Below are 17,145 nucleotides of genomic sequence, written 5' to 3' on the forward strand. Positions count from 1 at the left end.
CTCGCAGAGGTGACCGGGCGCCACTGAGAGGGCTTCACTCCAAGGTTAGTATTTTATAATTTGCTACTATGCGATGCACACTAGTACATTATGCCTTTGTCTTGTGGGGTTTTTTCTTTTTCCCTTGGTTTACAACTGCTTTAAAAGTAAACATAGTCTTTCAAAGTGAGGACATGGGCAAGAGGTCTTCCCAAAGATCTTTACACAGGTTTAAATTCCTTATTCTCCTGATCAAGTGATAAACACAGATCCAGAGCATACATTTTAGGAAAGGCCCATCTGATATGTATATGTTTGCCACACATCTTCCGAAACAAGCTGGGATAGGTGAGGGAAGGGATTTCACTATTCTAAATGGGGTGAGGTACCACCAAAGTAAAACTATACATTCCTGATACTATAAGGTTACATGCACATTTTGAAGCATTTTCTAACATCAACCCATTTCTCTGCAGTAAGTATAGTGCCTATTTTCCTTTTCCAATTTCAAGCATTTATTTATAATTGTATCGGATAGCATGGATGTGTATAAAGAGAAGATAGGGTATTGTGCATGTTATTTATGCAAACATTTACATTTTAATGACCTGGAGTGTAGTTTTCCCTTGAATGCAGGATGAAACATATGTTTTATATTTTTACATTAAAACATTTAATTGAAAAATATATTGAGGGGAATTTACTAGGACTTGGAGCAGCAAGAATCAGAAGCTGTGCATGGCAACCGTTTAGCTTCTAGCTTTCTGTCAAAGCTTAAGCCCTGCCTCACACTACCTTGGCTAATCATGCAACTTGAGAGTTCAAAGTCACATGACAAGTTGCGCCCCATTAACTGCAGTAGAACTATTCTAATCGGTGCCACTCAAATCGCTCAAACTTAGAAGAGGTTCCTGCACTACTTTTGGTGCAACTTCAATACAATTTGCATTGACTTCCATTAAAGTAGTCCTATGCAAGCCACAATGAAGCTTTGCAGGCATGTCGGAGCGAAAGTTGCGTGGCTTTGAAGCTGCGGCAGTGAGAACAAGGGCTGACAAGCTGACGTTAGAAGCTGATTGATTACTATCCACACCTGCTCCAGGGTCTTCTCCCCCACTGTGTTTTCTTGTTAATAATGATAATATATCTTATTTATTCATACAGAAGAGCATGTTATAATTATCGCACCTACAACAACAGCCCGAACACCAGAACACCAGAACGGTCATTTTCGTAATGATTTGAGATAAAATGAAAATGATCTAGTTTTACTACACTTTGAGTAGTTTAATAGCATTGAGAACATAAGGAAATATTTATTGAAGGGTCATTCATATAACTAACCATGTTAGCCACCGATTAATGCAGAAGGTTTGGAGTTTAAGAGATACCCTTTACCCAGGCAGACCTAAAACCCCAGGTATTGTTATGCTCACTGAATATATCTCGGGCTGGGTGGAAAATATCCTAAAACACTTGGTCTGTATAAAACACCTAGCTAAATTTAAGACACAACTGATCTCCTAAATAAACTCACTGCCATTGGCCCCATACTTGAAGGAGCCACTCTAACCGCCATGGATAGGGAGTTTTTATATACCAACATTCCGCATGATGATGGTATTGCAGCCTGACTGCGTTGTATTAAGAAATTGGAACAGTCTAACCTATTGTTTTTCTCTTTAAAATGTTTTTGAACAAAAGGAAATTAACAGTTGGTCATGTTGTCTTCCCACCCGGCACAGTTTGCTCCCAGATGAGGTGTCCGGGGGCACTTGACAATACGCTGTTCTTTACATTCAAGATCTAGAATTACTTACATTATTCACATATGATGGCTATTGTTGCTCTATTCATACTTTTTTCATGAAATGATTTACTAGATCCTACTATAGGCAGATATTGTTAATTTTTCTTATTGTTCTTTCTGATTAGCTGCAATACAAATATTGAACAAGAACTTGCAACAGTCTAATAATCCAATTACCCAGTTTAAAACATTTATTCTGACCTAAAACTACTTTCCCTTTGATCAAAACCTCTACCCCAACACATAAACCCTTTTATGGCTTAAATAGAGGTGTACCTAGCCACATACCAAACAAAATTCATGGCCTACTTTCACTTCATTGCTGGTACTTTGATTAGCTGGAAAGCAAGGGAAGATGATCCTTACCAATTTCACAGGAATTCAACAACTTCCACCACACAAAAATTCTCCATACACATTTGTGCGATTTGTCATACAACTTTGGACTATTCTTTTCAATGGCACCCATTTAAATCGGTGCAACTGAAAGTTGCATTGACTTTGAAAAGGTGTCTGCACTACTTTGGTGCGACTTTAATCCATAGAATGTAAAGTCGGATCAAAATCACACCAAAAGTTGTCTCAAAGTCAAAGTAAAATTAAATCAAACCACTTACAAACAGTAATTAATTTCCTAGACACTGCAAAATTTATTAAAAGGAACATCAATCTACAGAACACCCACAGACTCTTCCACATATCTCAATCAGACAAGCAATAAGGTGCAATCATGTCTTCTTGCACACCACAGACAGAAATTACTAACTGGAACACCTCAAGACAAAGAGATTTAATAAAACAGTGTTATAAATTAATAAACACAAAAATCAGGAAAACAGCAAATATTGCCCAGAGCCAGTCTTTACCACTATAAAAAGACAGAAGAGGAGAATTGGGTTCTTCCAGTCATATACAGTACAACCCATGCTCTAAGTTCTAAGATCAATTGCAAATGAGCGCGAGTCTTTGCCGCATGAAGATGGGAAACCTTGAGAAATATTCCCAGAACTGCTACTAGTATCATATCAACAACTACACAAAGACAGCTTATTGTCAGAAGTTCCCTAAACAGCCCCACCCCAAATTGAATATCTCCCTGCATGAAGATATATTCATAGCACTGATAGTGTTGCAAGATCATCAGTGATCTGAGAATGAGGTATGATAAAGATGAAGCCTGTGAGATCTGTATTTAAAGAGGAGAACAGAAAACACATGTGGTTCACTTGCATTCTGAGTTTAATGTGAGCTTGTTGGTATAGTCTCCTGAAGTCACACTACAAATCATTAAAGCTCCCCCTAGCTGCAGCCTAGTAATAACATTAGTGGGAGGTTTATTCATTTACTTGCTACAATAGGATAGCCACACCAGGATGACATGGTAACTTTTGCTGCAGATTCTCATATGGGTTATACATGATTGTGTGCAAAATGTCCTGCAGGACTCTATGTTGAGGAGATAACTCATGCCCTTCACCAACAAATGAACCTATCTAAGATTCACAAATACAATAACAAAACAGTTGCAACACATTTCTGAAGCAGAGACCACAACATAAATGATCTAAATTTATAGTAGTAAAAGGGAACTTCATATATGTACATGCACATCACTCTTAAGCCTTGTACACACGATCGGATAATCCGTCGGAATGTGTCCTACCGGACCGTGTTGTCGGATAATCCGACTGTGTGTGGTATGCATCGGACTGATTCCGTCGGACCCAATTTTCCAACTTGTTGGAAATATTTCCCGACCAACTGGTTCGATCGGACATACTCCGATCATGTGTAGAGAATTTTGATCGGACAAAGTGCCACACATGCTCAGATCAAATTCCTACATCAAAGCTATTGGCTATTAGCCTGAATGTAGTCCCATCGTAACGAAATTACGTCATCACGTTCTGAAAGATCGGATTTTTCGGACAAGATCCGACGGACAAAATCCGACGGACAAAATCCGACGGACAAAATCCGACGGATTTGGTTGTTGAAATCTCCGACCGTGTGTACAGGGGCTAAGGCTATTCCTCTTACCCTGCTGCTCCAGAAGCCTCTATCCCAGGAGGAGGGTGCGAGCCCTGTATGCAAACAAGTGCTTAGAAAAAAAGAAGGCTGGAGGGCCACACTCCTATTCAATTTCTTTATTCAAATACCGGATACAAAGGTGAACTACAGATACAAACTAACATGTTTCACACTAGTCGGGTGCTTCATATCGTGAAAAGAGGGGCTGCAATGAGATTGTAAAGTTTATACACGAACTCCAAACTGTGAACCAAGGTTCTAAATCATGGATCTAGTTTTATGCACCACTTTGATTTTAATTCATTTTCAGATCTCTAAAAGCAAAAAGCCATTTTTTTTTCCAACCAAAAATGATGGACAACTCAAAAGAACAATAGCTGCATTTGCTTCTGTTGACACTTAAAAAAAGACAGTCATTTGAGGTTAGATCTCTGCCTGAAATCCTTATCTGTGAGTTATACCCCAAAAACACCTCTAAACTCTTATCTATTATATCTTACAATATTCTTTACTACTAAAGGCCTCAAGCACACTGGAAGTTTTTAATGTTACTCCTAGGGGCATCTGGTGTTTTATTTTTTTTCTGCCTCTAAATGCCCCTCTATGTTAGCATATGTGTCCATGCACACATTTCACAGAGTTTAGAGGCAGAAAAAAAAAAAAAACACTGTCAGTGCCTTCAGAAGCAGCAGTGTTTTGGTGGAAAAATAGCACCTAAATGTGCATTAGCACTAGACGAATTTAGCCCTGGAGCGCTAATTCATTTGAATGCACAACATCAATTATTATTCTAGGCAAATGAAAGGTAACATCCAAGCACTTGATGAACCTAAATGCATGCGTTTACAAGCATTAAACGTTAATTCTGTGAAAACACTGCTGCGCTGCCAGAAAGATATATACATACATATATACATACATACATAGTATATTTAAATAAAAATGTGAATGTCCTTGCTCCTCCTTGTAAATTTGTGTATAACCATGCAGGTTTCTGAACCATTTTTCAAAAATGTATAAAGCCTGAGGGAGGAATCTAAGCTATCCTGAAATCTTGAATCTTTAAAAATTGAAGTTAGCCAATAAAGACTAAACTCCAAACTTCCTGCATATAACAGATAGATAAATGCACTTTTATGAGAGGAACTGAACATCTTTCAAGAAAAGAGGTACACGATGCCCATAGATCAGTTGGAGTATGCCATCAAAATCCGATCATGTGTGGGCTATATCGGACTTTTTCCGTTGGAATTTCCAACGGAAAAAGTTTGAGAGCTGGATCTAACATTTTCCGACAACAAAATACGATCTGAGTTTTTCCGATCGCGTGTAGAGAATTCCGACGCACAAAGTGCCACGCATGCTCAGAAAAAAATTGGAGACAAAAGCTATTGTCTTCTGGCCTCTACGTAGTCAGATTGTATGTTTTGTACGTCACCTCGTTCCAAACGATCTGATTTTACGACAACGTTGTGCGACAGTGTGTATGCAAGACAAGTTTCAGCCAAAATCCATCGGAAAAAATCAGATGGATTTTGTGGTCGGAATGTCCGATCGTGTGTATGGGGCATTAGAGATACCAATAACTTTATTTTCTTTAAATAAAGTAAAAAAAGATCAAATGCAATCACTATTGTGCTAACTAGCACCAGTATAATGCTCCCAGACTTTCTTACTCCCCTCCCTAACTCCATCCACACAGAAAACAAGGCTGCGGTGAGGTCAACAAGCTTACCCCCCAACACATTTAGTCACATCTAAACTTTCTCAACAGCCTTTGATATGAAAAGTATTCTTGGCTGCTTTAATGAAGGGACTGATACTATATGCACATGTGTATTGATTTCAATGGGTGATAAGGGTTACAGCCAAAATAGTTTGGCTGGATATACACTTTAAGACTATATTCACTGAATACATTAGCATCATATTATATATTTTTGAGTCTTATATATTTTTGTCTGCAAAATGCATTGACCTTATTATTATTTCCTTGTAAAAGCTGAAGATATCACTATGTTAGACTAGACTTACATGACTTTTCTTCTTGTTTTTAACAAAAGGACCTACTACCACTTCAGCAACCATTACCTTTGTAAATACTACTACACCAGAGAGCACAACTACATCTGCTACACCTTGTGTGTGTTCTTACAATGGAGTAACTTATCCAGAAGGTAACTATGCATGTTTTACAATCACATTAAAATGCTCGTTCACATATGGAAAAATTCTGAAGCAAAAGCATGCCCCAAATATTCCTGGTGGCATTCTGACTGTATATAGAGAGTCTAATGATGGAAAATAAGAGACCAGGCTATGCTTTGCTTCATAGCATATATAAGGAATTTTAACCACTTGCCGACCATATGACACGGCAGCAAGGTGGCACTGCTGCACCGGATCACATACCTAGTATGTGACCTCTGGGTCTGGAGGGCATGCATACGCGTCGCAGGCGACCTGCTGTAATTGTACACAGTGGGAGCTGATCTGCGGGTACCACGGACTCGATGTCCGCCGGCACCCTCTGATTATCCAGCACAGAGGGAGAACAGCAATCTGCCTATGGAAACATGGCATATCGAGGCATTAAAAATTACCCTGTCACAGCAAATAGGCAAACTGCCACATATTGAGGTACCTATACCTAACTCCAGTAGCCTACAAAACATTCCTGACATGGTCAAATCTCAAACAATTCTAACAGGAAAAGCTTTGACACTTCCTGTCTTTTAAAAATACTTTATAATTGTGTTTGCTTTTAACATTCGGCTATGGAATGAAAAGAATTTCTGTTAAAAATGTGTTAATTCGAGAAAACATTTCCATAAATGACATCAAGCAAACCTCCACAGTGGCTTGAATTTGTTCTCCCCTAGGTGGGCTTTCAAATGTTTTGAATTTTTTGTATACTGCTAGTTTCTAAACTATTTGAATGTGGGTGTAATTAATATGACATAGAGAAGGATGGATATGTAAATTAAATAAATTGCAATTGTTTGTTTTCATCTGCAGGTGACATTAAAAGTGGCGCATTCGGGAAATTATGCTATAGAATAGTTTGCAGCGAAACATGTACCGTAACATCGCAGAGCTGGGATTGTGAACCACCAACCACCACAACTCCAACATCTACTGCAAGTACATCGGCAGCCTCAACTACTACTCCCACATCAGAAACAAGCAGTACTACAAAACAATCGACACATAGCACTGTTTCAAGTTCTACATTCCTCTCACCTCCACCTGATTGTTTGCTTGTACCCCCTCGTAAGGTAGGTAATCCCTCCATAAATGATATTGTAATTGCAAACACTAAAGTAAATGTATGTAAGATAATATCACTTAATGTGGTTGTAAAGGCTGAAGGTATTTTACCTTCATGCATTCCATGCATAAAGGAAAAAACCTCTGTGTAGCCCCTCTAATACTTATCTGAGCCCCCTCTCGAACAAGCGCTGTTCATGGGAGCCTCGGCTCTCCCAGCACTCTGACACCTCATTGGCTGAGACACAGCTGCGGGAGCCATTGCCTCCTGCTGCTTTCAATCACAGTTGGTCAGGAGAAATTATGGGTGTGATTGAACAGGGCTCTGTAGCGAGCACATACCAGTGCGCCTTTAGCAAGTGGCTTGCTTTGGAGGCACTGAGAGGAGGGGAGGGTCTAGGAACTAAGAGAAGAAGGATCGGAGCTGCTCTGTGCAAAACCATTGCACAGAGCAGGTAAGTATAACATTTTTTTTTTGATGATTCTGCTCTTCTGGATGCCGCAGAAGTCTATCAGCAAGTACCCGTCAATGGATGACCACCAGCACCAGCTGGTCAGCAAGGAGACAGACAGAATGGAGCTCTTCCTTTGTAAACAAGGCAGCACTCTGTCCTGTCAGCGGGGATGTACTGGATTTTGTTTCCCTGCAAAGCATAGCAGGGAATAAAACCAGCACATTTCTCAGTGAAAGCACCAAAAACACTCATCATTGAATATTTTTAGCACTGATCACAGTATTAGTGTCACTGGTTCCCACAAAGTGTCATAAGTGTCAGTGTCAGATTGTCACAGTCCCGCTATAAATAAATAAAAATTCCAGTATATATACTATAGCTTGTAGACACTTTAACTTTTGCATAAACCAATCAATTATTTGCTTATTGGGATTTTTTTTCTAAATCAAAAATATGTAGTAGAATACATACTGGCCTAAATTTATGAAGAAATTAGATTTTTCCATTTTTCTTATTGTATGTTTTATAGCAGAAAGTAAAAAAAAAAAACATTATTTTTTTTTTTTTTGCAAAATTGTTGGTTTTTTTTGTTTATATCGCCCAAAAAATAAAAAACCCAAAGGAAAGCTCTATTTGCGGGAAAATTGTCAGTTTAAGTAACGCAGTGCTGCATAGCAAAACATGGCCTGGTCATGAAGGGGGTACATCTTCTATAGATCAAGTGGTTAAACACACATTGTAATGAAAAATATTGTATTCTGAACTATATGTGGTTAATATATGTAAGGATAGTATTGTGTATATGATTTTTTTTTATATATATCTGTTTGTTTACTGTTTTGTTTACTTTTCTAAATATTTACACGCAGACCAAGCTGTCCAGTAAATGTCAAAGTTTCAAGAGTTGGGGCAAATTATAACACCGCCAGGGGAAGTTTCTATGATTATCTTGAAATTATATAGTATAAACCTTTTTCCCCAAAAAAAAAAAAACTTGCTCTAACTGCCTATTTTTCACTTACTTAAAAGCCATCTAAAGCTAAATGTCCAAAGCGTAACAACTCTGAAATGATTTCATTGCAGAATGAACAGAGTTGCCACCCTGCTGAAGGAAGTTGAAACTGAATAGATCTATTGATAGGATGAAACCTTAATAAAACAAATTCACAGAGAGGCTTAAATGGATTGTAATGCCGCGTTTACATACCGCGTTTGCATTAAGAAGTGTTTGAAAAAAATAACGTTTTTTTTTTTTCAAAATAGCCAAAAATGAAAAACGCCTGTAAACGAAACGCGGCTAAATGCCTTTGGCGTCTAAAACATCGGAAACTTCGGCAATCTGAACTCATTTTTTTGCCTTCAAGGAAAAGAAACTACTTAAAAACGATATTAAACAAACCTGTGTACATATACACTAAAGGCACAAGGGTTTTTTTTTTTTTATCTTAATGCATACTATGCATTAAGATAAAAAAAAAAAAACATTCTGAGTGTAGCAGCCTCCCTAATACTTACCTGAGCCTGGCTTTATCCAGCGATGTTGTAGGAGTGTCTAAGCTGCCCAGGGCTTCCCCCTCATTGGCTGACACAGCAGTATGGCACGATTGGTTCCCATTGCTGTCAATCAAAATCAATCAGCCAATCAGAAGAGAGATGTCTGAATGGATACAGGGAGCTGTGGCTCGGCTTGGGTGCCCCCATAGCAAGCTCCTTACTGTGGGGGCACTCTGCAGGAGGGAGGGGCCAGGAGCACCGAAAAGGGGACTGAGAAGTGGAGGATTTGGGCTTCTCTTTGCAAAACCACTGCATAGAGCAGGTAATTATAACATGTTTGTTATTTATTTTTTATTTTTATGTTTATTAACAAGACTTTACAATCACTTTAAACAAATGCTGCTTTATTACTATTTTCAGGCTGCATCATATATGCAATGTTATCCTATCACTATTGTTCTAGCTTAATTGCAATCCTTCTAAAGTTATGGGATTTTGTTACAATATATTGTTTGTTTTGACTATTTGTAATATAAAAACATTCAATAAAAAATTGCAAAGTTGTTCTAGGCAAATAGCTAAACAAACAATTAAAATACACACAAGTTTTTCGGTAAAATCATTTGTATTTCTCTCCATCTAGTCCTTAAAGAGGAAGTAAAGCCCAAAAAAAAAAAATAGACCCTGCAAGGCAAAGGCATAATGAGCTAGTATGCATAGCATACTAGCTCTTTATAAATAACTTACCTGAGATGAAAGCCCCCAAAGCGTCTCTCATTGTCCTCCTCCGACACCGCCATCTATTCCGGAGTGACTTCCGACGCAGTGACTGGCCAGAGCCGCGATGGCATCACTCCCGCACATGTGCATGGGAGCCGCCACTAACAGCATGCTCAGTGCGCCTGGGTGTTGCTGTCTACGGCGCATGCGCTATAGACAGCGGTGCCTGTCTTTTGCAAATATCTCCTAAACCGTGTAGGTTTAGGAGATATTTCTTGCACCTACAGGTAAGACTTAATCTAGGTTTACCTGTAGATAAAAGTGGTCTGTGAGGGTTTACAACCACTTTAAGTATATACAGCATTATCAGTCACTATAGCCAGGATGGTTACTTGGGTTTTCTACTGCAGTCTAACAATACATCCTGGTCGCCTCCCTGTCCCCCTGTCTCCTGTTCATCTGCAAAGTCATTTGATCAACAGGTAATAAATAACATGCTATTTACATGACTTTTTGATAAGCAAAGGCCTGTAAACACACAAAAGGATGATCACATGGTTTGTTTATCTATGAAGGATTTCATTTCATGCATGCAAAAGGGCCCAGGCAAGCTGCCATGCATTGAACCTTGAGATATTGATCTCTGTGGAGGATCCATGGACTCCATATGCTGGCTGCCTGTCAAAATATAAAATATTTATGTGCAACGTTTTCTATTTCCTGAGTATAACGGAATAAAAGTGGAAACGTTTACAAATTTAGTACATTTGTTAAAGGGTTACTATAGCTAAAAAAATATATTCTTATGAAGCTATGCAAAGATTCCACATCAACTTCAAATATCTCAATTTAATTTACAGGTAAAAGAACATTTATATGTAGTAGTGCCTTTACAGAATGTATATAAATTACATTTTTGTTTTTAGGTTTAGTGAGTTTCTTATCTAGGCTCAGTGATATATTAACAATTCTGAACTCTTTGATTTCTTCAGTATAATGAAACCTGGAAAATAGACAACTGCACGGTGGCTAGATGTTTAGGAGGCACCTCAGTAAATATTACGAGCACTAAGTGTAAACCTCAACCTCCAATCACATGTGTTAACGGTTTACCACCAATATCTGTAACCGATGATGATCAATGCTGCCAGCACTGGGAGTGTCAATGTAAGTATTCTCTATCTGCATAATATCAGTAGCTATTGCTGTTTGACCTATAGAAAGTATGGATGGCTGTAACATAGAGGGACTTTTTCTTCTCCGCACTGATGAGACTGCACTGATAAGACTGAATGCACTAATGAGGCTGCGCTGATGAGAGTGCACTGATGATGCTGCACTGATGAGACTGACTGCACTGATGAGGCTGAACTGATGAGGATGCACTAATGAGACTGCACTTATGAGACTGACTGCACCAATGAGACTGCACTGATGAGACTGACTGCACCAATGAGACTGTACTGATGAGGCTGCACTGATGAGACTTAACTGATGAGTCTGCACTAATGAGGCTACACTGATAAGGCTGCACCGCTGAGACTACACTGATGAAACTGACTGCACTGATGAGGCTGCATTGATGGGCACTGATAAAGTTGCACTGATGAAACTGCTCTAATGGGCACTGATGAGAGTACACTGATGGTAATGGAGGACTCTGATGGTAAAGGGGGGCTCTGATGTTACAGGGTAACTTTAGAAGTAAAATTTTTTTTTTATCCACTGGACTGTAAGAAATTGGGCTTAAAACTGCCCTGGCCAATTTCTCAGAGTCAAGAGAGTGCTATATGTCAGCTAACAACACTCTTTTACTTATATCTTTTTAGATAGAATTAAAAAATGCTGGTAGCTGACAAAGATGGTATCTGTTTTCATGCAGAAAAACAGGAAGGGTGCACCGAACTTGTGCATTACCAAAGATAAAATGTATTTAAATAATAAAAACAAAACAAAAATACCCACAAATAAACATTTAAAAAAGGCTTAACATTGCTCCAAAAATTCTGAACCATATCTAATAGACGTGAACAAAATAGCTGATAAACAGCGATTATTAAACTCCGCGCCACTAAAAATAATCGGATTTGATCAATAATCAGTGAAAAATAAAATAACTAATAGCTGCTCCCTAAAAAAACAAGGAAAAACTTGTCATACTGGAAATATACTAATGATAGGGGCGCTAGTGCAGATGTAAATATCAAAAAAATGTGAAGAAAAGTGACAATCATAAAACATCTAAAATAATCCACACCATATCACAAAGCTGCAATAAACAACAAATAATGCAAGCAAAGTAAATAAAGTCCCACGTTCGGGTAATAGAACTCCAAAGTCCAAAAACAAATGTGATTTTTTCAGTGAAAAACTCCTTCTGAATCCATAAATCGGAAAAAGTTGAAATCTTCTATAACGTGATAAAACGTCCCTTCACCAAACAACTTATGGATAAGGAAAAACAACACCCCACTTTTAAAGATAAAGATGTCTTCTTACCAGATGCTGTTGACTACTTTAATTAAAAAGATAGTCAAATAGGCTTATGCAGGTTGATTCCCTGCTGACATGGAATGTGATGGACCTCATATGGACAGAAGCTTCCTCCTCATAGGCTCAGATAGGACATAAAAAAGCCAAACAAAATTCCATAGCATAATACCGTTTAATCATAAAATCAATTTAAAAACATAAGGCCAAGTGGCTGCTTACATGTGTAGGTGCCCAACCTGGCACTGGGGCTGCTTGCTTAAAACAAAAATTTCGTAATGGATACGTAGTTCCTCGTGGTGCAAGGCGTGCGTTCCACCGAAGGGCAGCCGATGACCAAGGACGACCGGAACTAGACGTAAACGAACGTGACTGGATACCGCCTCGACGTACGTTTCGTTTGACACGTCATCAGGAACGCTTCCTGATGACGTGTCAAACGAAACGTACGTCGAGGCGGTATCCAGTCACGTTCGTTTACGTCTAGTTCCGGTCGTCCTTGGTCATCGGCTGCCCTTCGGTGGAACGCACGCCTTGCACCACGAGGAACTACGTATCCATTACGAAATTTTTGTTTTAAGCAAGCAGCCCCAGTGCCAGGTTGGGCACCTACACATGTAAGCAGCCACTTGGCCTTATGTTTTTAAATTGATTTTATGATTAAACGGTATTATGCTATGGAATTTTGTTTGGCTTTTTTATGTCCTATCTGAGCCTATGAGGAGGAAGCTTCTGTCCATATGAGGTCCATCACATTCCATGTCAGCAGGGAATCAACCTGCATAAGCCTATTTGACTATCTTTTTAATTAAAGTAGTCAACAGCATCTGGTAAGAAGACACCTTTATCTTTAAAAGTGGGGTGTTGTTTTTCCTTATCCATAAGTTGTTTGGTGAAGGGACGTTTTATCACGTTATAGAAGATTTCAACTTTTTCCGATTTATGGATTCAGAAGGAGTTTTTCACTGAAAAAATCACATTTGTTTTTGGACTTTGGAGTTCTATTACCCGAACGTGGGACTTTATTTACTTTGCTTGCATTATTTGTTGTTTATTGCAGCTTTGTGATATGGTGTGGATTATTTTAGATGTTTTATGATTGTCACTTTTCTTCACATTTTTTTGATATTTACATCTGCACTAGCGCCCCTATCATTAGTATATTTCCATATCTAATAGACACCTGCAACCTTGACCGGATGTTAGGAACCAGATTGCAATGGCTTAAGCGTTACGAGGGAGGACCCTCTTTATCAGAGCCATAGCAATAGCAGACTGACTTTCTCTACATTCCCTCTATATAAAGCCACATTCACATGTCTGGGTGAATGCCCACCAGGGCCTGCCACACCCATCCTGATGGGAGCCGCCTACCATGTCCATCCATCAAAACATACCACATATTAAATCATGCTGTCGACCATCTAGGCATATCTTTACTCTCATAGACAGGAGGCTATGTCCCTGCACTAGCGACAGGGTGCATCTCCTGCATCCAGCAAACCGTCATCATATGTAAGGACCAGATCTAATGTTCCCCATGTCACAATATAGCATTTATCACTCTTAAATTCACCTACCTTTTTTATATATTTTATATTTACCCATCTCTTGCTGTACACCGTTCCTGCTAGTGGATTCAATTGTAGGGCAAGGATGGGGTGGAGGAGGTGCTGGAGGAAGCAGTGGAGGGGAAAGACCAGAGCATGGACAGGAGAGGTAGAGCACCTCCCCCACTTAATTGGAGCTAAAAGTTGAGACATTAGTGTAGGGTGGGATCTGCCCTCCACACTGGGAGCTCATCGGTGTGCGTCCCAGACACAATACCGCTGGTCTTGTACTATGTGATTGCTGTGTCCAATCACAGCAATCACATAGTAAACAATGCAAACTGAAAGTAAGCATCAGTTCTCGCTGCTCTCTTTCTGAGAGCAGAGAAAACTGTTGCTGCAGCCTATGAGTGTACAGCAGCTTTTCACACTGCATGTACACTCACAAACTACAGTGCCAGCTTGCCCCAGTGTTACCTCATACCAGCATTCTGATCACCGCCATACCCCATACCAGCATACTGAGCATGCCATACCAATATCCTGATCGCTGCTATACCTCATACCAGCATTCTGATCACCGCCATACCCCATATCAGCATCACGATCATCGCTATAACCCATACAAGCATCCTGATCACCGCCATATGCCATACCAATGTCCTGTCCCATACCATCATTCTAATCATCGCCATACTCCATACTAGCATCCTGATGAATTTTAATATATATACCATAGTTTGTAGACTCTATAACTTTCAGACTAAACAATATACACTGAAGTACTGTACTAGATGACAATGGTGTTCTTCTGCAGAGTATGTACATTAACAGGGAATATGCTGAGAGGAATCATAAATTATGAGCCAATGATGTGCTGCTCGTCCTTTTATACAAAACCAGTATACTGAGGTTGTGTCATTGACCAAATCATGCAGCTATTGCAGTGTGGAATAAGGTAAATTTACAACACATTGAAGGTCAAGGACTTGGTTATGCAGTCTGTTGTTAGGTGTTCCTGCATTGCAGGCTGAAGAAGATGACAAATGCATTTTAGCTGAGCATTTACCTGCTTGACTGGAGTTCAGCTGTGATTGAATTTATTAGTTGGGACATTACACAAAACTGAATGAATTCCAGACCGATAATAACATCTAAAATGGGTTTCCTTTCTATAACTGCAAATTTTTATTTTGTAGGTTCTTGCTTTGGTTGGGGTGACCCCCATTTTTATACATTTGATGGAACTTTCTATGACTTTCAAGGCACCTGCACTTATACTCTAGTGGAAGAAATTATAAAGAAGATTAGTACCTTTGGTGTATACATTGATAATTATGACTGTGGTGCTAAAGACGGAGTATCATGTCCACGTGACATCATTGTGAAATATGAAAATCAGACAATACGTCTTCAAAAAACATTCCAGTCAAAACCAACAGTACAGGTAGGATGGATCTTATTTATTATATTACTTGAGTAACCAGCAATCCTATGCTTGGAAACCTAAATAATATGTTGGTTGATGTAAAGTGCTTTCATTTGTTAACAAAAAAGTGACTGAAATATTTTCATTATAATAAAAAAAAAAAAAAATTCTAAGCTCGTTATTACATAAAATACTCTTGCATCTTAAATGATCTTAACTCCTTACATTTCTGATTGGTGGCATCTAGGGATATTGACCAAACCCAGAAGTAAACTGTCATTGCCAGGCCAAACAGCTACAGGCAGGAATTCCCCCTGCAGGAGCAGGGATACTCTTGGCATGTATATACACAAAGGGGTTGGGATGCCCATGACATCACTGATATTAAGCCCGTTTGTGTATGTATAGCTGGAAGAAGTCTGACTGGCCCAAAGCTGACAGCTGCCTTCCTGGTTCAGCCAATCATTGATTTAGACCAAACCTTGCACCAAACCTAAGCTCAACCCTGGTGCCATCCCTGGCTCAAAGTGGGTTTTTTGCCATGTATGACTATGTATCTCAAATCTAGCTAGCAGATTGGCTTTGAAATATTGAGATTTGCAATCCATTTGCCCATCTGGCCATAGTTTAACTGGCTGCACTTAGTAAAACACCCTGAATCCCAGTACAGATAAACCCCAGCCTCCTTTAAGATAATGACTGATAACCACAACATTGGGGATGAGCCCGATGTTTAAGTCGAATGTAAATTCGACTCAAACATCAGATGTTCACCTGTTCACCGAATACAGCAAACATTATACGGTGTTTGTGGCAAATTCAAATGCCACCAAACACGTTAAAGTCTTTGGGACACTAACATGAAAAACCAAAAGTGCCAAAAGTGCTGATTTTAAAGGTCTTATATGCAAGTTATTGTCATAAAAAGTGTATGGGGACCCGGGTCCTGCCCAAGTGGACATGTATCAATGCGAAAACAATAGTTTTTTAAGGAACAGTGATTTTTATAATGCTTAAAGTGAAACAATAAAAATTAAATATTCCTTTAAATATCGTGTCTGGGGGTGTCCTTAGTAAGCCTGTAAAGTAGCACATCTTTCCGATGTTTAGAACAATACCACAGCAAAATGACATTTCTGAAGGAAAAAATATAATTTAAATCTGCTTGCGGGTGTAATGTGTTGTCAGATCCCCGTAATATAGATAAATATCATTGAAATAAAAATGGCATGAATTCCCCCCAGTCCATCACCAAGCTCTTTGGGTCTGGTATGAATATTAAGGGGAACCTCTCACCAAAATTTTTTTTTAAATGCATGGGGGTCCCCCAAAATCCATACCAGGCCCTTCAAGTCTGGTATGGTTATTAAGGGGAACCCTGCGCCATTAAAAAAAAAAAAGAATGGCGTAGGGGTCCCCCTAAAATCCATACCAGGCCTTTCAGGTCTGGTATGGATATTAAGGGGAACCCTGTGCTAAAATAAAATAAGGCATAGGGGTCCCCCCAAAATCCATACCAGACCCTTCCATCCAAGCATGCAACATGGCAGGCCACAGGAAAAGGGAAGCGAGAGAGCGCCCCCCTCCTGAACCATACCAGGCCACATGCCTTCAACATGGGGATGCTTTGGGGCCTCAACCCTTGCCCAGTGGTTGTGGGGGTCTGCGGGCAGAGGGCTTATATGAATCTGGAAGCCCCCTTTAACATGGAGACCTCCAGATCCCAGCTCCCCCAATGTGAATGGTTATCGGGTACATTGTACCACCACTCATTCAACAATAAAAATGTCAAAATGTTAAAAATGACAAGAGACAGCTTGGGACAAGTCCTTTATAAAAAAAAACTGTCCTACGATGTTCATTCATCTTCAATCACAGCGGCGACGGACCGAGAAAAGAAACCTGCAAATTTGCCTT

General features: G+C 39.4%; 1 protein-coding gene across 1 annotated transcript in view; it reads left to right on the forward strand.

Annotated features, from left to right (window-relative positions):
- LOC143925937 (mucin-2-like) overlaps positions 1–17,145 on the forward strand; it is a 257,039-nt gene that overhangs the window by 188,125 nt on the left and 51,769 nt on the right. Inside the window, exons 37-40 of the mRNA XM_077450217.1 lie at positions 5,884–5,997; positions 6,839–7,098; positions 10,752–10,926; positions 14,999–15,246. Of these exons, the coding sequence (XP_077306343.1) occupies positions 5,884–5,997; positions 6,839–7,098; positions 10,752–10,926; positions 14,999–15,246 (797 nt within the window). The remainder of the gene's footprint in view (positions 1–5,883; positions 5,998–6,838; positions 7,099–10,751; positions 10,927–14,998; positions 15,247–17,145) is intronic.

This window comes from Lithobates pipiens, unplaced genomic scaffold (genome assembly GCF_037356315.1).
Source record: "Lithobates pipiens isolate NorthernLeopardFrog02 unplaced genomic scaffold, aLitPip1_a1.2 Scaffold_10, whole genome shotgun sequence".
Lineage (NCBI taxonomy): Eukaryota > Metazoa > Chordata > Amphibia > Anura > Ranidae > Lithobates > Lithobates pipiens.